At 37.3% G+C, this 24,025-nt stretch overlaps 1 protein-coding gene across 2 annotated transcripts; it reads left to right on the top strand.

The window, feature by feature from the left end:
• The first annotated feature begins 13,716 nt into the window (after positions 1–13,716).
• On the top strand, positions 13,717–21,992 carry LOC126705467 (cell division control protein 2 homolog A-like). Of its 2 annotated transcripts, none has more exons than XM_050404494.1 (9): positions 13,717–13,911; positions 16,251–16,363; positions 16,457–16,641; positions 17,869–18,017; positions 18,570–18,790; positions 19,563–19,726; positions 20,911–20,998; positions 21,121–21,174; positions 21,611–21,992. In XM_050404494.1, the coding sequence occupies exons 2-9, from the start codon at positions 16,355–16,357 to the stop codon at positions 21,698–21,700; spliced, it is 960 nt and encodes a 319-aa protein (XP_050260451.1). In that variant the 5' UTR covers positions 13,717–13,911; positions 16,251–16,354; the 3' UTR covers positions 21,701–21,992. The 2 variants fall into 2 exon arrangements, with proteins under 2 accessions (XP_050260451.1, XP_050260452.1); XM_050404495.1 differs by having other exon boundaries at positions 13,761–13,911; positions 17,869–17,989; positions 18,617–18,790.
• Positions 21,993–24,025: the final 2,033 nt, after the last annotated feature.

Raw genomic sequence — 24,025 nt, 5'->3', positions numbered from 1 at the left:
AGGATGCGATGGGTTGGGGAGTATATAAGGAAAGGGAACTTCTAGTTGGTGAGAGGGGGGGGGGGGAATAGTCTAAGGATAGAAAATTAGAACAAGAACAGTAAGAGAAAAAGGGTGAACAGTGTATTATCTAGTGTAAGAGCTTTGTCCTAGGACGAACTTGTAAAGAATCTCTGATATACATAAACTTTAACTTTTGGTCATTTCCTCTTTGATTAGATCCTCGGGCTAAGCCCCCTCCCCTTGTTTTATCTCACTCTCTTTACAAATATCTATTGGTTTGGGCCTTACTGGGTTACATAGATTCCACCATTCTAAGCGGATTTGGGCCGTTTGGTTGTTGGGTCCTTACAGTAATAATAAGTAATGTATCATTTTTTTTATAAAGTAATAATTTTACTTTTAGCCTAATTTAAATGTTATTTTTTTTATTTTTTTTGTCTAGATAAAGTGTCAAATGATAGCTAATATGTATTAACATTAATGTAAACTTAATTAAAAAAAAAAATCAAATTTAGATAACGTCAAAACAAAACAAAAAAAAAAGGATAAAATAACCCAAAAAAAAAAACTAATATATATTTTTAAATAACGACAAATTTTGCAAAAAAATAAATGACAAATTCAAATCCACTTAAGTTTGAAGAAAATCATACAAATTTTTTTCATGATATTGACAAAAAACAATATACCAAAAAAAAAAAAAAATCATCTTATGCATTCTGAAAACAAACACATTTATTGCACTCTTTTAATAAGTTATTACTTTTATCTATATATATATATATATAACCGAAACTTTTGAAACTCCCACAATTTTCCACGTCAGCACAATATTTAAATTAAATTTTCCACCTCATCACTGTTTTCCTTTTCCAATGCAAATTAGACTTCTAGCCAAATAAGGACACTCTCCCACCGCCTCTACTCTCTCCTATTTAAGAATTGCTTGCGTAGAAAACCTAAGCCCCCAAAAACTTATTTTTGGCACAACACAATTTTCTCCTTAAAACTTATTTTTCTTCAAGATTTTTTTTGAGGGCGGCTCATGCTTCACAATTCACATATTCCACTTATGTATTGGACTCCTCTCCTTCTTCGGTCAATGCATCAAGGTTAGGGTTATTTGATTTGTTCAATAAAAATTATAGATTTGTTGTTTTTTCTTATAAGTTTGTCAATTGTTGTTTTGTTTATTTAATTGCTGGGCCTGAATCTTTTAATTAAATCTTCAAATTTTTATTGAACAAATCAAATAACCCTAACCTTGATGCATTGACCGAAGAAGGAGAGGAGTCCAATACATAAGTGGAAAAGCTATAATCATGGATTCCCTTCTTTCTATTGTATTTCTCTATTGCGTAATTATATATATATATTGTTTTATTTCAATACTTTTGAAGCTTTGAATCTTCTGATTTTTTTTAAAAAAAAAAAATTTGGCCTTTTGGAAGTTTTAACATCATAACTTTTGGGTTTTATTTTTTCTATTATTAGAAATTATCTAGAAGATTTCAATGAATATCCATGGATTATTCTTTTTTAGGGTAACCCATCTTTATCTTATATTTCTATTCCTAACTTTTTTTTCCTATATTTTTTCTTTAATTGTCCGTGTTTACGTCTCTTTTGTTTTTCTTATTTTTTCTTTAATTGTCCGTGTTTATGTCTCTTTTTGTGTGAGTATGTGTCATCGTATCTAGGTACTTAAGCAAAATCTATAAAGACTAAAGATGCTTTTTTTTTTTTTTTTGGTAATGAATCCTGTGTTTTTCATGACTTTAGTGAGTCATATTCTTAATGATCGAAATGGTTTTGTTTGACGTGGATTTTGTTCATATTGGTTTCAAAGTTTATTTCTTGGCTTATATTATAGATTGTAATATATTTATTCATCAAACTGTTTAGTTGAGTTTGTTTTTGAAATTGTTTTCAATGTTGGACATTTTCTTGAAGCATGTTGGTATCATATATTAAAATACTATTAAGTTGATAATAATAATAATAATATAGTTTAATAAATGTCTGAAACATATAGCTATTAACAAATGTTTTAGCTATATGATTTTATTTTACAAATTCAATTTTGGTGTTGTAGTCAAATAAACAAAGATTAAATTATATATTGTACTCAATACATTTCCCGTGCATCGCATGGGTTAGCGACTAGTATATATATATATATATATGCATTTCTTAATACCTTACTTTCACACAATATGAATTTATTATATAACTTAAAAGTAAAATCTTTATTTATTTTTATTATGTATTCTATTATCTAATTTTAAGTAAATTAATATTAAAAAAACTATTTACATATGAATTTTGATTAAGCTCATAATACTAGTATATATATATATATATATATATATGGCCCCCAGCGGACTATTCAAACTCCAAATACAAGAAAATTAAATCCAAAAATTTCTAATTTCTACAAAACTAAATTTCCAAAATACTTATATATCAACCACAAAATAAAAGGCTAATACTGAAAATCCCTTTCGGGTTCCTGGCTTCCACTTCGTAAAACCTAGAAAAATGAAAAATCACACCGCCTCACAATTAAGTCACTGAACTAAAGAGGTCCACTTTGCCTTGACAAGTTAGCTTGGCCTCCGCTCCACGCCCAGCTCTGGCAACCAGTGCTGCCTCTCATTCACTAAATGATTGTTTTGACTCTCTCTCTCTCTCTCTCTCTCTCTCTCTCTCATCATAATACATTATCAAAATATTAAAGTTAATAATATATATATATATATTTTGCTGAAGTTAATAATTTTTTTTTGGGGGGTGGGGGGGAAATATGTTATTAGTTATTACATATGTTATATGACTTATTATTGTGTTGTACTATGTTATGTATTTAGATGAGCAAAACTTAGGTACAGTACTTAGGTGTTGTTCTTTAGGTTATCCTTTTAAAATTCTGCTATGTGGATTTTTTCTCATAGGATGAAAGTGTATTTTTTAGTTAAGTAGTCACATGGCTAAATTTTAAGAGGGAAACCTAAGGAACAGCACCTAAAGTACTGTAACCTTGGGGTAGTACTGTACGTAAGTTTTGTCCTAGCCTAATCTAAGTGTATATGTGTGTGAAACTCCTTCCTGAAAACTTGAACTCCGACCCTTACCTCCCACACCCTACAAGTACTTATACTTGTGGAGTAACTATTGCGCCAAGGTAACAAATGCTCTTAAAACAATAGTTAATAAATCATATTAAGAGATTTTTATCGCCACTTTTATGAGAAATATAAAAAGTTGACTGGAAAAATTAATTGTTTTATCATTTTTTTAGAAAATGTTTTTAAAAATAATTCATAAACCAATGTCATTAGAGCATTCGTTAACATTTCTCTTATATTTATAGTAATTATTTTTGGTGCTAGAAGTGATAATAGTGGTTGAATTATTTGTTTAGTATTTAATATATTTAATTAGGTATATAGATAGTTTAATAAAAATTTAATATGCAGGTAAATGTAAGTAATTTATGGAGACGCCATCCTTAATTGATTTTTAAGAAAAGAACAAAAAAAAAAAAAATCAAGTTTCGAAGTTATTATTGCTCAATTCTTCATCCCAAATATTGAAATTTTAGATGTTTAACTCATAAAAATGCTCAAATATAAAAACCTAAGAATATAGATTTTATTACCATGGAAGAGCTCATTTATGTAATAATATTTTATTCAGATTCTCTTTCTTTTTTTTGTTATTTAAGAACTTTGTATATTTAAGTTTGGTCCTCCTTGAAAAATTCCTAGTTCCACCATTGAAAGAACGAGTCTGGTTAACAAGTGTGCATTTGTTAATAAATCATTTTAAGAAATGTTTTATACCATTTTTATGAGAAATATAAAAAATTTCTAAAAAAATAGTTGTATTTTGTTTTCTGTAAAAATTTCTAAAAATATTTTTTAAACTAATATTGTTAGGGTATCCGTTAAGTTTTCTCTATAAAGAAAGTGTTATTGTCATATTAGAATAATCGCAAGCAACAATAGATGGGCCCTCCACCCATCTATTGTTGCCACTATGACTGATCTTTGCAAACCATCATCAAGCCTTATTATTCGTCTTTGAATTAAAATAAATTTTGATTTTGAATTTTTTTAATTGTATACAGTGAAAAATTTTTCTTAATAAATAATTATAATGCCAAAAAGAGTAATATAATTTAGTCAAAATTTAAGCATTTTGTCATAAAAATTAATATGGGTTATGTGGGGCCAGAGAACTTATGACCCGGCCCACTTTCCATTAGGGCCTAGAGCTCGTGCCGAGGAGAGTAGATGCCGAGGACAAGTGGTGAAAGACCAAATAGCCTAAAGACGCAGTCGAGGATGACCCTGTCCTCGGCATCCCAAGACTTCAAAGGGAAGGGCGACGTCTCGTCGAAGGCTGCCTCCAACATGCCCCCAGAAGAAGAGGCGAGAAGAATGGGACCCACATGGGGGTACAGAGTGGGGGTGGTTCAAGGTAAATACGTCACCTCCGCATTGAATGCGCCGCAAACATCCTAGCCATATTAATGAGAAAAGACGCCTGAACAATGTGATTTCGGTTAGTGCAACTAACAAAAAGCAGGGGGAGGCGGCTGATGGGACAGGTATTTGAATAGGAACCTGCCTGATAAACAGGTAGAGGGTCAGGATCAACCGAGAAGGGCTATATAATGTAAAGACTCGTGCGCCAAAAAGGGGGGGCTCCCAAACGATGGAGTCCTAAACAGGGGAGAATAATAAGAACAGAAGGCTCCTTGGATGAGATCTAAGGACCGAAGCCACTCATGACATACCGGAATAGATTATTATTAAACATGTCAGGTTCATACTTGTGCAAATCGCTACGGAAACCCTGATTAACTACCGTCTGGTGACCAAGACCTAGCCTTTCACACCCACGCTCTACAAATTATATTGTTTGGGCCCTCAATGCGCAAACCCAATACTATTTTGGGGTCATTACGAATTGAGTCCTTACAATTGGCGCCGTCTGTGGGAAGGCTCGTGTGTTGGCACAGGCGGTGGGTCGAGAAAGTCCCCCTATCACCCCCAACAGCCCGTTGTAGTGCTCTAAAATAAAGTTCCATTAAAAGCTACACTTCGAAGCGTTAGTAGCGCGGATGGTTCTAGGGGCTTGGCCGAGGGACTAATCCCCCCAAACCAATGTCCCACGGCTTGGCCGAGGGGCTAATCCCCCCTACTTAATGAAAATATCTAAGTTTTGGACAGAACCAAGGAATTGCATGGTCCTCGAACTCAAACCTATGGGGAAACCAACTACTTAATGAAAATATCTAAGTTTTGGACAGAACCAAGGTATTGCATGGTCCTCGGACTCAAACCTATGGGGAAACTAACTACTTAAAAAGCTAAGTTTTTTACAGAACCAAGGTATTGCATGGTCCTCGGACTCAAGCCTATGGGGAAACCAACTACTTAAAAAGTTAAGTTTTGGACAGAACCAAGGTATTGCATGGTCCTCGGACTCAAGCCTATGGAGAAACCAACTACTTAAAAAGCTAAGTTTTGGACAGAACCAAGGTATTGCATGGTCCTCGGACTCAAGCCTATGGAGAAACCAACTACTTAAAAAGCTAAGTTTTGGACAGAACCAAGGTATTGCATGGTCCTCGGACTCAAACCTATGGGGAAACCAACTACTAAAGGAAATCTGGATACCAAGTTGGTCCTAACAACACACAGGACATCTCGGATGATGCCTATATCTCAACTGAAGTAGGTTCAGACACGAATTCAACGTCCTATGGGTGTGGGTAAGTTAGAGTTCCAGGATATAATCCCAAATATATCATATGCACAACCATTCATACATGTTAAGATAACTAGTTCAAAAATCAGGAGATCCGCAACAATAGTAAGCCTCAACAAGGGCAACTAACATGTAAATTAAAGAAAGAAAAGAATTTCATATATATGGTTAATAAGTTCAACTACAATCAAACTACAAAGTTTTCGAAACAAAAGGGAAACGAGTTAAGTAATTAAACGGGAAACAAATACGAAGGTCGGCCAGGGCTGCTACTTCTTCAATATCGTCTTGTCCACGTCCTTGGAAGGCAGAGCAGGACCAGTCTCGGGGCCCAGGGAGACATCCCCTTCTTAGGAAGGCTGAGCGGGGTCGGTTTCAATGCTCTTGGGGACCTCAGCAAGGGGAATTGCCTGTAGGAGCTGAACAAGAATGGCTGGCTCCTCGACAACAGGAATCTCAGCTCCGACTGTAGGCTCGGCAACCTCCTTGGGCATTTCGGGATTCATACCTCCAGGTGCTCTTATCGCATCATGAGGCTCTTCCCCTTCAAGCGACTTGCCATGAGGGACGCTGATCTGTGCAGCTTCTGACTAAGTAACCCCTGCCTCGTGTTGATCACTCACAACCTCAGAACTGGCGGAGGCGGTCTCACGGATGGCTAGAGGATAAAATATGCTCTCCACCTTCCACAAATCAGACGAAGCATCCACCCCAGCTCGTTTTAAGGCCTCTTCCCAAACCTGGGAGCAATATAGCCTGCATACTCCAGGAATTTGGGCTTTAAGGGAGGCTTAGGTTTCAGCTATCCCCGTCTCGTAGCCCTCCTCCTCGGCCTTATCCCTAGCAGCTTCGGCCTCGTTTCTGGCAAACTCAGCCTCCTGCTTGGCCCTCACGGCTTCGTCTCAGGCAAACTCCGCCACTCCCTTAGCATTCTCTGCCATGATCAGTTTTTTCTTCAAATCACTGATCTGCTCCTTGGCTATCTGCAATTGATCCTCGGCTTTGAGTAGACGTTTTGTCTGTTCCTCGGCCTGCTTTTGGGCGCCATTTAAACCCGCCGAGGCACTATCCCTCTCTCGGATAGCCTCCTTTAAGTCCTCCTTAGTCTTTGCAAGGTCAGTCTCGGAAGCTTTGAGGGTCTGCGCAGCATTTATGTGTTTGGTGCGTTCATTCTCGGCGGCCTTACTCTGCTTATTTACTTCTTCCTCCATCCTATAGGTGGCCTGAAGAGCCTGTCAAGTGAGATAAATACATCATGAGTGAAAAACCGGGAGCAAGAGTCAATAAAGTTTTAGGTTTCAAGAGTCTTACCATACCCAAGTACCTTTTCGCGCTGAGGAAAACCTCCTGCATCCTCATGTTCTTCAACTCATCCACATCGGTAGGAAGCAGCATGGTTCTCCCTAATGCGTCGGCCACATAACCGCCCTCGCCATCTCCAAGGTCCCTCATGGACGCGGTTTCCAACAGTGGCTCCCTGTGGAGCATGGGAGCGGGAAGCCAAGCACTCGGTGCGGATTGGCCTTCGATCCCTTTCCCCTTGCCTTGGGCGGATTGGGCCTCGGTTTCTTTCCCCTTGCTTTGGTGCCCAATCTTTAGCTGTTTTTGGGCTCGCGAGGTCTCATCCCTCTCCTGAGAGGATTGGGATTTTCCCCCTTCCATGGGCTCCTTCCCTTTGGGGCTCCTCTTTCTCTTTGAGTCAGTGGGCTCCGGCCGAGGAGGTAGAGCTGATTGGGGAGGAGCAGGAAGTTTGGGACGGGGGGACTATGGCTGTGACTTAGTAGTGGAAGACCTAGTCTGTACGGGCTGTGGCTGAGATGGGGGAGTTTGAACACTGGATTGCGGTTTCCTCTGTGCACCCTTCCCCGGCTGGCCCTCAATGAGGTCGAATAAGCTAGTCGGGGGCTTTCTCTTAAGACCCATCTCGGTTTCGGAGGACGTTCCCACTAACAACAGTTCCGCTTTGGACAGGTCTGGGTCACCTAGATCACCAGAAGGATCCTCAGATGGGTCGACTTGGTCAAATGCCCCAAATCCCTCCTCGGACTGACCCAACTCACCTTCGTCCTCCGCCGCTTGGTGAGATGGGGAGGGGTCCACAAATGGGATGCCCTCTGGGACAGAAGATCCTACAGAGATTAAAAATCCTGATTCGACTACGGTAATTTTTGGAAGCCGAGGATGGCTAGCGTTGATCACGTGCCTTGGGTCGACAAATGACTTCTAAAGGGGAGCGTACCCTAAGATTTTGTGAGTGGCTCTAACTTGACCATCCTCGTCATTTACAAAACTACCGCTTGAAGAAGAGTCTCCAACTCCACCCGGTTAACTAGGTGAAAATGTCGGTGAAGGGCGTTTGGATCTGCAAAAAAAAAAAAAAAAAAAGACATGCACCTGGTTAGTAGCCGAACCACATCAAATTAAAATGGCGCAAAGGATCGACACCCTTCCATTCTCTACACCCCACCTGGTTCTCCCTCCACCATTGGGCATGGAACGCCGTCATGCCATTCCCCAGATATGATAAGAAAGTCTTTGTTCAACCCCTTGTTGGAGTCAGGGAGGCACTGAATTAGCCAAACCCTTTCGTCTCTGGTCTTCATGTAATAGATTTTGCCCTTTAATTTTTGGAGATTATAGCACCAATTCACGTCATGGTGGGTCAATCTTAGCCCCATCTTTTCGTTTAAGGCATCCACACAACCCAGAATCCTGAACATGTTGGCGGCGCACTGGGTGGGGGCTAATTGGAAATGCCTAAGGTAACCCTTCGTTATCGACCCCATGGGGATTCTCATACCCCTCTCTACAAAGGCAAGAACAGGAATTACCACCTCGCCCGTCCTTCTCAGAATGTGCCACTCCCCCATCTTACAGTGCCTCAAACTCACGTTGGAGGGAATCCTATAATCGGCGATGAACTTTTCCATTGCCTCTTCAGTATTAACCAATTTTCTCAGTCTCAATTTAACCATCTCTAAGAGTTGTTAAGCAAACTCAGTGGATGACGGGAAAAGGAAGGGGACAAGAGAAAAATAAACCCAGAAAAGAAAAAGCACGAGTTAATGAAGGCAAAGAACTTATAGAAAAGAAGAAAGGTGCCTCATACAGGCTTTTTGTGCTGGAGGTGGACTTGAGTTTGGACGAAAGTTCGGATGAACCCAGGGTATATGCGCTAGAACTCTTAAGTGCAAAAGTGAAGAGACAAATCAGTTCCAAAAATCATTTATACCTCCCATCGAAAGTAACTGCACGAATTTTCCCGCCCATAAAGGCAAGGAAATCTCCACTATTAGATCACCACCGCGCCGTTGAACGTGGGAAGCACGGAGCCGCCCGCATTTAATGAGGACACGTTTCACCTTCCAAAGGTTCCAGGAACGTGTCTCGGGCAGACGAAGAGTCTCGGGAACTGATAGGTTACAAGGATTGACAAGCTTTGGCGGAGGCCTGATGTCATCAAAACCCTCCTATCCGACCGAGAAATTGGACAGCATGATTTTGAGGGGCTATTATGGGGCCAGAGAACTTATGACCCGGCCCACTTTCCATTAGGGCCTAGGGCCCGTGCCGAGGAGAGTAGATGCCGAGGACAAGTGGTGAAAGACCAAATAGCCAAAAGATGTAGCCGAGGATGACCCTATCCTCAGCATCCCAAGACTTCAAAGGGAAGAGCGACGTCTCGTCGAAGGCTGCCTCCAACATGCCCCCAGAAGAAGAGGCGAGAAGAATGGGACCCACATAGGGGTACAGAGTGGGGGTGGTTCAAGGTAAATACGTCACCTCCACATTGAATGCGCCCGCAAACGTCCTAGCCATATTAATGAGAAAAGACGCCTGAACAGTGTGGCTTCGGTTAGTGCAACTAACAAAAGCAGGGAGAGGCGGCTGATGGGACAGGTATTTGAATAGGAACCTGCCTGATAAACAGGTGGAGAGTCAGGATCAACCGAGAAGGGCTATATAATGTAAAGACTCGTGCGCCAAAAATGGGGGGCTCCCAGACGATGGAGTCCTAAACAAGGGAGAATAATAAGAACATAAAGCTCCTTGGACGAGATCTAAGGACCGGAGCCACTCATGACCTACCGGAATAGATTATTATTAAACACGTCAGGTTCATCCTTGTGCAAATCGCTATGGAAACCCTAATTAACTACCGTCCGGTGACCAAGGCCTAGCCTTTCACACCCATACTCTACAAATTATATTGTTTGGGCCCTCAACGCACGAACCCAATACTATTTTGGGGTCGTTACAAATTGAGTCTTTACAGGTTACATGTTGTATATCTTTAATAATTATAAGGAAAAATTATAAATACCAACCTATTTTATGAGAAATTTATTCTAAATTTAATGGAATTTTTTTTTTTTTTAAGAAGGAACAATGGAATTTGATAATATAGCAAATACCAACAATACTAAAATACTAGAGAAGATATTTATATTCAAAGTTAAATGTGGGGCCAGAGAATTTGTGACCCCGGCCCACTTTACATTAGAGCCCAAGGCCCGAGCCGAGTAAAGACATTGCCGAGGACATGCAACGAAAGTCCAAATGGCCTAGAGATAAAGCCGAGGACGATGCTGTCCTCGGCATCCCAAGGCGCTTCTAGAAAAAAGGGCGAGTATGGTATAGGAGCGGTGCATGGAAAAGCCAAACACCTCCGCATTAATGTGGAAAGGACCCTTGAATAGTATGGCGACAAAGGACAAGGGAAAGACTACCATTACTGCAATTAAGTATTCTGCGCCTAACAGAGCAATGTTTTTCAGCTTTTACAACCACTCCCAACCACTTTGGATATGGGCTGATAGGACAAGTATCAGCCCCAGAAAGCTGAGCCTACACGTGGACGCTAGGGGGAGGGTAAAGGCTAGTATAAAAGGAGAAAGAAGCAATCCAGAAGAGGGGCTGGGAAAAAAGGCCAAGAACCAGAGTCTCCCAGTCCGTGCCGAGGAGAAACACTTCTTGGGTAAACTTAGTTCACCTCTGTGCATCCTCCATGAACACCATGACTAACCACTGTCTGGTGACCAAGGCCTAGCCTTTCAGCCCACTCTCTACAAATTTTATTGTTTGGACCTTTAACGTACGAACCCAATACCAGTTTGGGATCGTTACAAATCGAGTCCTTACAATTGGCGATGTTTATGGGGAAGGCTTGTGCGTTGGCACAGGCGGTGGTAGGATCAAGCCCCTATCTAACAAGGGTTTGCGAAAGCCTCTCCATCATTTCCAGCAGCCCGTTGTTGTTGCCCTAGTATAAAATTCCACTAGGGGCTATGCTTCAAAGTGCTAGTGGCACGAGCAGTTCTAGAGGCTTCCAATATCAAGTCAACGCCCCACACCTTGGCGAGGGGCTAGTCCTCGAAACTTAAAGAAAAACTATAAGTTTTGGACAGAACCAAGGTATTGCATGGTCCTCGAACTCAAACCTATGGGGAAACCAACTACTTTAAGAAACTATAAGTTTTGGACAGAACCAAGGTATTGTATGGTCCTCGGACTCAAACCTATGGGGAAACCAACTACTTTAAGAAACTATAAGTTTTGGACAGAACCAAGGTATTGCATAGTCCTCATACTCAAACATATGGGGAAACCAAATACTTAAAGAAAAACTATGAGTTTTGGACAGAACCACGGTATTGCATGATCCTCAGACTCAAACATATGGGGAAACCAACTACTTAAAGAAAAACTATGAGTTTTGGACAGAACCAAGGTATTGCATAGTCCTCGGACTCAAACCTATGGGGAAACCAACTACTTAAAGAAAAACTATGAGTTTTGGACAGAACCAAGGTATTGCATAGTCCTCGGATTCAAACCTATGGGGAAACCAACTACTTTAAGAAACTATAAGTTTTGGACAGGACTAAGGTATTGTATGGTCCTCGGACTCAAACCTACGGGGAAACCAACTACTTTAAGAAACTATAAGTTTTGGACAGAACCAAGGTATTGTATGGTCCTCAGACTCAAACCTATGGGGAAACCAACTACTTTAAGAAACTATAAGTTTTGGACAGAACCAAGGTATTGTATGGTCATCGGACTCAAACCTATGGGGAAACCAACTACTTAAAGAAAAACTATAAGTTTTGGACAGAATTAAGGTATTGCATGGTCCTCGGACTCAAACCTATGGGGAAACCAACTACTTAAGAAACTATAAGTTTTGGACAAAACCAAGGTATTGTGTGGTCCTCGGACTCAAACCTTTGGGGAAACCAACTACTTTAAGTAAAAAGTATAAGTTTTGGACAGAACCAAGGTATTGTATGGTCCTCGGACTCAAACCTATGGGGAAACCAACTACTTTAAGCAAAAAGTATAAATTTTGGACAAAATCAAGGTATTGTATGGTTCTCGGACTCAAACCTATGGGGAAACCAACTAATTTAAGAAACTATAAGTTTTGGACAGAACCAAGGTATTATATAGTCCTCGAACTCAAACCTATGGGGAAACCAACTACTTTAAGAAACTATAAGTTTTGGACAGAACCAAGGTATTGTATGGTCCTCGAACTCAAACCTATAGGGAAACCAACTACTTTAAAAAAATATAAATTTTGGACAAAATCAAGGTATTGCATCGTCCTCGGACTCAAACCTATGGGGAAACCAACTACTTAAAGAAAAACTATAAGTTTTGAACAGAACCAAGGTATTGCATGGTCCTTGGACTCAAACCTATGGGGAAACCAACTACTTAAAGAAAAACTATGAGTTTTGAACAGAACCAAGGTATTGCATGGTCCTCGGACTCAAACCTATGGGGAAACCAACTACTTAAAGAAAAACTATGAGTTTTGGACAAAACCAAGGTATTGCATGGTCCTCGGACTCAGACCTATGGGGAGATTAGTCATTAGAAAACGGCTTAAGTCTTAGACAGAATGGAAACCCCGCGCTGTCCTCGGATCCCCAACTCTAAAGAAACTAATGCAAACAAGTGTTTAGACCCGGTATAGTCATACCTCGGTTCTCGGACTAGATGCCAAAAAAGGTTAAGGCTATGAATGTTGTCAGGAATGTGGCAAAGCACCCTAGTACTCAGTGACCCTTTTAGATAGTTCACTTTGGGTTACCCATCCTCGGATGATCACCTCATATGCAATACTAAGAGATCTTCACCGCTAGTCACCATAGCAGCCGATTTGATGGGTTTCTTGTTTCTGTTTTGTTCTTGTAACTCTTATTTCCCTCTTCTTCAGTCTCCAATGTTAGCTTTGCCTAAAATTCAATTCAAACATGTAATTTCACTTTCATTTAGTCTAGTCCTCTAAATTTCAATTATTTAATTTAGTCATTCCATTAATTTTCATTAGAATTGCATTGTTAGTAACCCCTAAAACGACATTGTTTTTTGGTCTCATTTTAGGACACTTAATGGTAATTTTTTAATGGAAGTAGACAGGATGGGATGGTTGAATGGTACAAAGTTAAAAGTTCGAGGGTTGAATTGAACGAAAATGAAATTATATGATTGAATTGAATTTTGGACAAAGTTTGAGAATGTAATTTGTAATTTAGCCCCAAAAAAAAGTGTGTGAAGTACATGATGAATATGCATTGAAATTCTACAATGTCAACACAAAATTTAGGACCACAAACTTTTGCACCACAATTTTACCACAAATCTAATATGATAGACTTTGTGAGTGGTGGAAAAAAAAAAAAAAAGTAATAAATCTATACAAAAATGACAGATAAAGAGAAACACAATCTTTTTATTTTTTTGGTAAACGGGAGATACTATAAAACTAAGAATAGCAAAACATAATACGTAAAATAGTTATGGAAAAGTGTATGCTCCTAGATTTACTCCAATCACTCAGTAGAATATAAACTGACACCAGTATTAGTACAGCCCATATTGGTAGGCAGACATATAAACCATGGTGTACAGCCCAATAGTGAGTCAGAAAAAAGTGTGAGTGACCCATATCCGTTACAAAACCCGCCAACCATTGACCCTTTATATATATCAAAATTCCACTCCATTTTCTCACTCTTGTGCTGAATTGACTTCACCCTTTAGAGAGAGAAAGCAAGAGAGAGAGAGAGAGAGAGAGAGAGAGAGAGCCGTCAGCCACATTACTGGGCTTCAAAGGTGATCTCTGATCACCATTTTGGGTTTAGATCTCCCTTCAAAAATGGTTATTGTTTGTGGGTTTTACGTTTTGTTTGGATTTCATGCCTTACCAAGCCCGATCTTGCTCTGAGTTCTGCTTCATTTGAAACTATAATTGTGTTTGATTTCTGAAATTCCCAATTTGGGTTTTGTTATTTCTGTGATATTAATGTTTCCATGAGTTAATAATTATTGTATGTTGCTTAGGATTGACACATTGTGGAAATTTGATCATGTATGTGAACTCTGTAGCACATTTTAATGCATAGAATTGAACTTGTTCTGTTCATAAATCATATTTTGGAATTGCCTTATGCTTAATTATACTGTTACTATTAGCACATTTGAATGCATAGATTATGATTGTTAGCAATGAAGCAGTTTATATATGCTGTTATCTGTTTCTTAGTATTGTTTAGTGGTGATGATAGTTGAAACGTCGGCTATTCGCTAATACTATACACTATAATAGCCTTTTTACCAAAGATGTTTCTAGGTGCATTGAATATTTAAATATTTTCGACCAATTAGTTTGGTGGGAAGTTTTTACAAGATACAAGTGAATGTGTTGGCAAATAGATTGAGGAGGGTAGTAGGCTAGTTGGTATTTGATTTGCAAGTGAATTTTGTAGGGGACACAAGGATTTTAGATTATGTATAGATAGTGAATGAATCAATGGATAGTAGAGTTTGGAGTAAGATGTCCTGATTAATTTTTAAATTTGACATAGATAAGGGTTATAATCATGTGAATTGGGATGGCCATCTCTACATGCTAAAGAGATATAGGTTTGGGGAGAGATGGAGGACCTAGAATTAGGACTTGTATATCTTCCGTCAGGTTTTCTATGCTTGTTAATAGTAACTTGCTAGGCTTTTATTTGGGCTCTGGGTGTTTGAGAGAAGACTCATTTTTACTTCTTTTGTTTCTTTTAATTATGCAAGTGCTCAATAAAATGATTGGAAGGGTAGTTGTGGGAGGGAGGATGAAGGGGTTTAAGATGGAGGGGAGAAATGGGGAGGATATGACTATCTCACACCTGCCATTTGCATTCAATACGATCATCTTTTGTGGAGTTGATATGGAGAACATTAGATCCTTTAGATGTATTCTATTATGCTTTGTGCTCTTAGGAAAAACCAGAAAAAAAGGAAAACAAAAAAATGAGAATTTTTCATGTGTGATAGAATGCCAGCCAAACTCAGAAAAAGACATGTAATGATGGACCAAGCTGCTTGATAATTTGAATTCCCTATTATATTATGGAAGTTCTTGAAAGAGCATGTAGAAAGGTTGAAGGAATTGGGTGTCATTGCTTCATCTTGACTGACAATTGGTGGGAAAAAATTGAGTGCTCTTAGTCTCTGGCCTTTGCTGTTTAGTGCTATGTATATATGCTTGTCTTGTTAATCCATAGAAACTCTTTTATAATATAACTTTACTGGTTTGAAAACTTTATTTTATCTGTCTTAGGACATATTGGAAAATCTGTCAACATATTCTCATGGTAGGCTTAGGCTGAGGAGAAATTATATGTTTAGGCTTTTGGTTTTGGTAGGGAAGGGAAAATATTTGATTTAAGGTTGCAAAGAGGCGAGAAGAAAATAAAATTGAATTTGCACATGAATAGTAATGTGAATATCAAAGTGACAAAGATAAGGGAAAGGGAGAAAATAATTAATGTACCTTAGTACTCAAAACACCTAATTTTTTTAACAGAATTGGTGTTGTGTTACTATTTAGAGTGACAACCAGTCCCTGTTGCAGGATATATCCAACAAGGCTCCTAATCTATCACAGTTAGGTCTTTTAGTAGATGATATCCACTCTCTTAGCTAATTTTAGTGGAATTTCATTCCATTGTGTTAAATCTGTGATGAACAAAGCTGCTAATGTACTTGCTAACATGGGAAGGGAAGAAGATAAGATTTATACTGTTAGTCTCTCTTTCCTTGATCCTTATGTTAGACCCATTGTTTAATTGGTTGATTTTAGTATAAAACTCTATTGCTTTTTATCACAAAAACTCTCTTCTTATTTGGGTACAATGATACTTTTATATAGATTCCATCTCTTAATTTTTCCTAATAAAACTAGAAGTCCTACTTTGAATAGTAAATTAAGCACTGATTAAATTGGGCCAAAACACACATGCACTTCCCATAAACTAAATAATAGTTACCTAATCCATAACCAACAAACACTGAATTACAAAATACCCTTGATCCTAAAACAAACCAACAAAACATGACACAAAATAATAATGACCTAATCAGCTATTGGGGAGACTTATCCTTGGGCTTTACCTTAATCTTAGGGTTTCAAAGGATATTTTTTCTTTAACCATGCAATGGCTGCACCAGTCTCCTTTGGCATTGTAACTTCAACTTGAGCAAAGAGGATTTTTTTTACCTGGACTGGATGGAGCAGGTAAGTGAAAGATATTTCAGTTTTTACTTTGTTAGTTTGTGAATAATTAAATTAGCGATTCTTATGATATTATGATGTTTGTGAATACTACAGTATGAGAAAGTTGAGAAGATTGGGGAAGGAACCTATGGTGTGGTTTATAAGGCTCGTGACCGTACGACTAATGAGACTATAGCTTTAAAGAAGATTCGCTTGGAGCAGGAAGATGAGGGAGTACCAAGCACGGCAATACGGGAAATCTCCCTCTTGAAGGAAATGCAGCATGGGAACATTGTCAGGTATTCATTAGATTTATGGGGTTCTCTGATCTCATTAAAGCAGGAGTATGCATATAAATAAGGATGAGTGTGTCAGGAACAAAAATTCTACTTGTGCCATGTTGTCCGCTACATATATAATTTCTCTTGCCCAATCATGGAACTAATGACAAAGATAAAAATATCTGCATTTGAAGGGATGGAAAGTAGTATGTGCATTTAGGACTGTAATATCAAGGCAAGCTCTTCTCCTGATATTTTCATTTAGCCTTCTAGCTCATGTATTGGGCTACCTTCATCATTATTCCCCTGTTCCTTTCACTTTGAAGTAGTATTTTAAACTTTAAAGTCATGGTTCAGGAACTGTTTTTGACCTCTGGTTTTCTTTCAGCATCATCTAATTTCTTATCATTGATATAATTCAGCTTTGATTGAAATGGAAAGATAAGAAAAAATAGTGATCAAAACAATCTAAATAAGATCACCAGTGAACTGTAGCTCAAATGACACTTTCTCCTTCCTTAATGAGATGTGGGTAAGCTTGTGGATTCAAGACCCACAATGTGCACGTGTAACTTACACAACGCCACCCTACTAGAGTGTATCCTCTCTTAATAAGATTATCACAAGTGAGGATCTTCCCCATGCTACTGTCCATACAAAGAAAGAAATCCTCCTAGGGGCCTTGACAGACCAAATACTCTTCTAAGAAAAAGTCGTTTGAGAGGTGCCCCTTAAGGCATCATAGAATGAATGAACATCAAAAACCCCATTCCCTTTCAAATTCAACCTCAATCATTCACAGGTGACACTTCAGCACAATGGCAATTCTTGGGGTTAAATGGCTTATCACTTATGGATAGATATGCTTTTGTTTTTTTTCTAGATAAGTGCTAGACAATTAACATTCTACTCTGAGCATGTTAGTTCTCATAAGAGTAGCCTTAACTAAAAGAATGGCATTAGTTTTAGTCTCTATGTGGTGTATGATTGTTTAGCATGGCCACTTCAAAACAAAATGAGTAGTGCTCTTACAGGTGTCTAAATGTCTAATACATATGCATGCTGATGTGTCAGCTACAAAGAATGTTAGAAGAATCTACATGCGACATAAATTTTTAACCTATGGAAATCCTCAGATGTGAACTCTCTGGCATCAATTTTTGTCCTTCAAATCTAGTTACTTTATGATGGTTATTTTGTCTCTAGGGGGTTGCCTGTAATTGCTGATGAATTTGTGTTTGACAGGTTACAGGATGTTGTGCACAGTGAGAAGCGCTTATATCTGGTTTTTGAGTACCTTGACTTGGATCTTAAGAAGTACATGGATTCATCTCCAGAATTTGCAAAGGATCTACGTCAAATAAAAGTAAGTGGGCTGCTTTCTGCCATTGGAGGTTTGTATATCCGTGCGATAAGACTATTTTTCTTTTTTTCTTTTTCTTTTTTTTAATTTTAATTTTTAAAATTGTGTGATCTTTTGAGGGAAAGAATTATAGTCATTTAGCAGTTATCTAATTGGCAAATAAAAGTATTTTCACATCAGGTGCACGCCATATCTTGGTTGTGGTGCCTTACAACTTCTATGATGAAGTTAGAGAAATGGTGCTTCTGATTGTTCTTTTTTCTTTCTCTTTCTCTTCTTCTTCTTTTTTTTTTTTTTTTTTTTTGGATATTTGGTGAAATAATTTTCACTTTTGTCAATTCCTGTCAGGCGCCAACCATGAATTTGCCAGCCCAATATGTGTCATTTATTATGTTTTTAGCCCATCTCTTTTACCTGTTGAGCATATTTAAAGTACTTGTTAACGCAATCTAATATGATGACCGTGTTTTTACTATAATATTTGTTTTTGGTTAATTTTTCTAGGTTTAAATATATTCTTCCTGAACCTTTTCTCTGGTTCATCTTGAGTCTGGTTTTAAATATGGCAATAATGGTGCAACAGGACTACTTGCAAAAATATTCAATTGGGGATATCTTTCATTTCTGCAGATGTTCCTTTATCAAATTCTCCGTGGCATTGCTTATTGTCATTCTCATAGAGTTCTTCACCGAGATTTGAAACCCCAAAATTTGCTAATAGATCGCCGTACGAACGCGCTAAAGCTTGCCGACTTTGGACTGGCCCGAGCATTTGGTATTCCAGTCAGAACATTTACACATGAGGTATAAATATGCATTGGGCTCAATTTTCCTAATGTTCTTATTTGTGTTTCTCCAGTAATAGGGTATTATTTTTTTTAGTTGTTGCAATTGCTCTAGGCTTTTGCTGTTCATTGCCAAAATTTGAACACTATGATGATTTTACTTCCACCTCTAAGTAACAATGGAAAAGTAAAACTTATGGTCTTTGGATTGTGTGGCACCTCCTCCCCAATTAAAAGGGGTTGAGCTGCATCATATAGGTTCAATCTTGTACGAGCCTGTGAGTTGTGTATGTTTTCTTTCTCTAAAAAATGGAATATACAAAAAGCAAAGAAAAGATGTGTAGGTTCTTACCAGTAGTGAATTAGTGATGTGGGCCACGTGGCTCTTGTACTCTAGCAGAACTGATTTTTTTTTTTTTTTTCTCAATCCCTATAAAAAGCTTAAAATGCATGATATGGCAGTGGATTTTCTACCAACAAGTTTTTGGACTTGGTTGTTCATGGCTAATTCTAGTAGAATTACCCAAGGCATTTCTTGGACTGAATCAATGTAAAATTTTGTTCTTGAATTGTTAAATAGCCCATAATGCATCCCTTGATGGACAGCAGAATTTTTGACAAATCTATAGGGTTAAAACTCAAAAATATATTTTAAAAAAATCAAAATTTTGTTGTATCTTATGTTTCTAATACTTCTACTATCACTTAATAAGAAATTTGAGTAATGAATAACAATTTCAATCCATCACTTATTTTTGTTCCTGATTGATGATTCTCTTAACTTTTTTTAGGTGGTGACCCTGTGGTACAGAGCTCCAGAAATATTGCTTGGATCCCGCCACTACTCTACCCCTGTTGATGTGTGGTCAGTTGGATGTATATTTGCTGAGATGGTTAACCAACGAGCATTATTTCCTGGGGACTCTGAGATTGATGAGCTATTTAAGATTTTCAGGTGAACAGCTTCCCATCAACATTTTTCATCATCAATTTTCATTGAGAATTTAGTTGCAGCCATATGTATGGAAGGATGACTGCATGTGCTATGAATAAATATCATATTATGCATGTTAATAGATTATCCATTTCCCAAAATAGATCAATGTGGCTGGATAAAGTGGCCCCGGATTTTTATGAAATATGTGCGAGTAAGAAGACCAGATTGTCTACTTTTTTGTTTTGCTTTAAGCTAGTGTAATTTGACATATTTGTTATACATATATTACATGCTTTTTCCCCCTTTTTTTATTCTGGAATGGATAATGGTTGTAAATATTGTGGCATTCTGCTAAATTTTGGTTCAAGTAACATCTCAACAGTCAACAATTTTGGGATGCTAAATATGTTAGAAATATTAATTGCCCAAAATTTTGAGTATATGCTCTGTATGTGGTTTTGATGAAAAATCAAACCAAACATGTGATGGGTTGCATTCTAGATGCACAATGAATATATAATTAGATGACCAGACCTTGAACAATTGGTGAAAAAAATGAAATCGTGTGGTTCACAATTATTGGATGTGCACATGTAAAGTTTGACCCATTGAATATAAGCTCTCTCTCTCTCTCTCTCTCAGAGTTGCTGCTCTCCCATAAACTTACACTTTGTAAGTCATGTATAGGTATATCATATGTGAACTGAAGTGGTGGCTGCTGCTCATAAGTTTGTGGTGAAAACCTTAAATAGTTCATATTTTTCCTGAAAAGTCACTCTTTTGATTTTAAAGTGCATATTACTGGGAACTGGTTGTTGCTCTATTTTGCCTTATGGCAATTCCATCAAACCCTCCCCCCTTCTTGCGAAAACAGAATACACACAGAGACACACAAATTCACCAAAAATCTGAAGAAAACTGATTTGAAAAGAAAAAGTAGTTGGCTTGTATGGTTGCTCTGGTGCTGTGGTCATTTTTATGCCTCATATATATACATTATGGCCAATGAAAATGATGATAGAAGTATGTTCACATTGGTGGGATTCATTCATTTAGAACAGTTGTAAGAAAATGAGGGTGGAAGTTCTTGTGAAATAGTTAAATAAATGAAAACAATCATGAAAGAAGTTAGAACATAATGTTTCTTCCAGATGTGCGTGTATATTATTATATTTTCATTTTTTCCTTTTTTATATATGAAGAGTCTTAGGTACTCCAAATGACAATACATGGCCTGGTGTGACATCTTTGCCTGATTACAAATCTACCTTTCCCAAATGGCCCTCCAAGGTAACTAAGCATATGTGATACTGTGGTCCATAAATTTCCATTACCAGGACCATTAAAGAAAACTATCAATTCCTAATGATATATCTTGTTAAAATTTTAAAAGATGCATCCTTGCCATGCAGGATCTGGCTACTGTGGTTCCAAGTCTTGATTCAGCTGGAGTTGATCTTCTTTCTGTAAGTTTGCATTTGATATCACATCTATCATGGTTGTATACTTGTCAGGGACAAGATGATAAATCTTTTGATTCAATGATGGCTTCTTGGTCACTTAAGTTTATTATTTTACTCAAGCATTTATGAGTTAGGTAAAAAAAAGTGGGGTGGGGGGGGGGGGGGGGGGGTTAAGGGCGTAATGCCCAAAAAAAAAAAAAAAAGAATTAGTAGCTCTACTATGTTCATCTGGAAACAAGTTCCTAGTTCATGGTTTCATCAGATGAACAAAGCCCCATCTGCTTGAGGACACTTTTTCTTGCTTTATCTGCTTCCGACATCTAGGAGCTTCCCATGGGCTCAACCATGTAATTATGGATGATACACAAATGGATACACTGTTATACATTACATCAACTATGTTTTCCTACTGATTAAGCATTTATGTATCATGTTCCAGAAAATGCTCTGCTTCGATCCCAGCAGAAGAATTACAGCCAGGAGTGCTCTTGAGCATGAATACTTCAAAGATATTGGGTTTGTACCCTGATTCTCTGTAACCATTCTGTTGGAGAAGTATATATATATTAATGTGTAGAATTCTATGGGTTTTGATTATGTGAGAAATATGTATGAAGTCTTTAGTTGCTTTTTTTCTTTTTCTTTTTTTGTTGAAGTTTAGATTTCTTTGATTTGGTGTTAGATGAATATATTGGAACAACTAGAATCTGCTTCAATTTTTTTCCCTTTTCTCCTTGTCCTAATGGTAACTGGCATTTTCTCTCCAATTCGCCTGTAATTGACAGTATCATGTATGAGAAAAAACATAGTATTTTTATTTTGTTATTTTATGTGGAATTGAAAGTTGGTTTTACTACCTTGTATTTGCTATTATGTATCTTATCTCCCTCTCCTATCTTCCCTTTTTTCCAATTAGACTGGAAGCCGACAGAATTTTGAAATCATGTTGTTTGGTATAAGTGCTAGCACACTTAAACATTGGACAAACAAAAAAAAGTATATATTATTAGGCATTTTCCGTAGGCCTACAAGTTTGATAAATGATTGAAATTTATGTGGGGTTTAGCCTGTCCTAACACTGCGGGATTGAGAGGTAGGATTGCATAGAAGCATCTCTACTCGCTAGCCAGCTCGTTGATGGAACATCTTATTCATGAATGAATTTTTCGGAAAGCCTACAGAAAGATTCAATTCTAACTTCGTAGAGGCAGTGCTGCTGATTTTTAAACTTTCTATATATATATATATATATATATATATAGGAAATGAATGTAATTGGGACATGGATGGAATATAATGAAATAGAGCACTAAGTGTATGTTTGGATAGTGGCCACGTCCAGCGTTTTTGTAGGTCTCGTGCACTATTCACAAGACCTGCAAATACTCTCTTTTTTTTTTTTTTTTTTCATTTCAGAAAAACTACTTTAAAACTAGGTCATACGGTACTATTCACGCATTTAAAAATTATTTTACTACAATATTTTCAGTTTTCAGCAATAAGCGATATTCAAACAGACCCTAAATGTATTTGCATTATCATCATCTTCAACTAAAGTATTCTCTACAGTTGCACCATGAGTAGTGCATAGAACAGTGACAACCAATACACCGGCAACTCCCATCATAAGAAATGGGAGTATTCCATTCAATAGTCAATTGTAAATTTGGAGTTTTTTTTTTTTTTTTAATAATAATTATTCAGACCATTCAAATATGTCAAATATCTGTTATATGATTGATAATTAATTCAATACTTTTATTAATAATTGAAAAGTTATTTTTTCCTCATATGCAGTACTATATATCAAAATATAAGAAAAAGAATACATTACTTTACCTCTTGCTTTATATGATTATTTTACTTTGTTGATTTAAGAGGAAAAGATCAGCATGTTTTGTCAGCTGGTAAATCAGCTATTACAAGGAGAACCACATCGATCTTCCACACTAGTAAAAGAAAAGAAAATCTAACTCTCTTATAATAGAGAAATTTGAAAAGAGTGTTTACCCTCTTGTCTTATAGGTTTTTTTTTTTTTTTTCAACAATTTATATCTAAAAATAATATGATTATTATTAGTAAATAATATTGTGGTTAGGGACTGCACTTTTCCTATCCAAAAAAAATATATATATATATATATATATATTGTGGTTAGGGGTGGTCCGTGGTCATAGATCCATTGAGGGATAATCTATCCTAGACATGATCATATCAAGTGCATATTGATAGAACCTGCAACTGATTGCATGATCGGGTGAATCTCTATCCAAATCTCTCTTTTGAGTGAGTAGTTGAATCTCGGTCGAGTCTTGGGTTAAACGAAATTCAATGAATAAATTAACATAAAAAACAAGAACAAAAATAACAAATTTTGAATTTTTCACATAATTACAACAAAATGTAGCCCATTAACCAAAATCAAAAAACCCAGAGCACCGCACAAACCAAAATCCGAAGCTAATCCATTTTCCTCTCAATAACCATTAATACAAATCTTGATGAGCTCATCAGCCTTGCTCTTTTGATTCTGTCCCTTGTGATTACCGACATCAATAAGGCCATTGGCAAAGAAGGAAATATGGTTGTGGTTACTGGTTTAGCTTTTTAGCTAATTTGTTTGTGAACAATTTTTTAAAACCTCACTTTTCTTATTATCACTATACTTTCAGCAAAAAAACTAATCCAAATGCATACATATGTGAGTTAAGAAATGACTATTATAAGACTTCATAATAATATTAATAACATAATCAAATAACTAAATGATATTTGTACTACATATGTTGTTAATGAAAAATAAATAATAATCCTTTCCCTTGGGAGTGATAACAAGTAGAACTTTTATTCTTC

Source organism: Quercus robur, chromosome 11, assembly GCF_932294415.1.
Source record: "Quercus robur chromosome 11, dhQueRobu3.1, whole genome shotgun sequence".
Lineage (NCBI taxonomy): Eukaryota > Viridiplantae > Streptophyta > Magnoliopsida > Fagales > Fagaceae > Quercus > Quercus robur.
The sequence above is the reverse complement of the archived record's forward strand: the minus strand, read 5'-3'. Positions and strand labels throughout refer to the sequence as shown.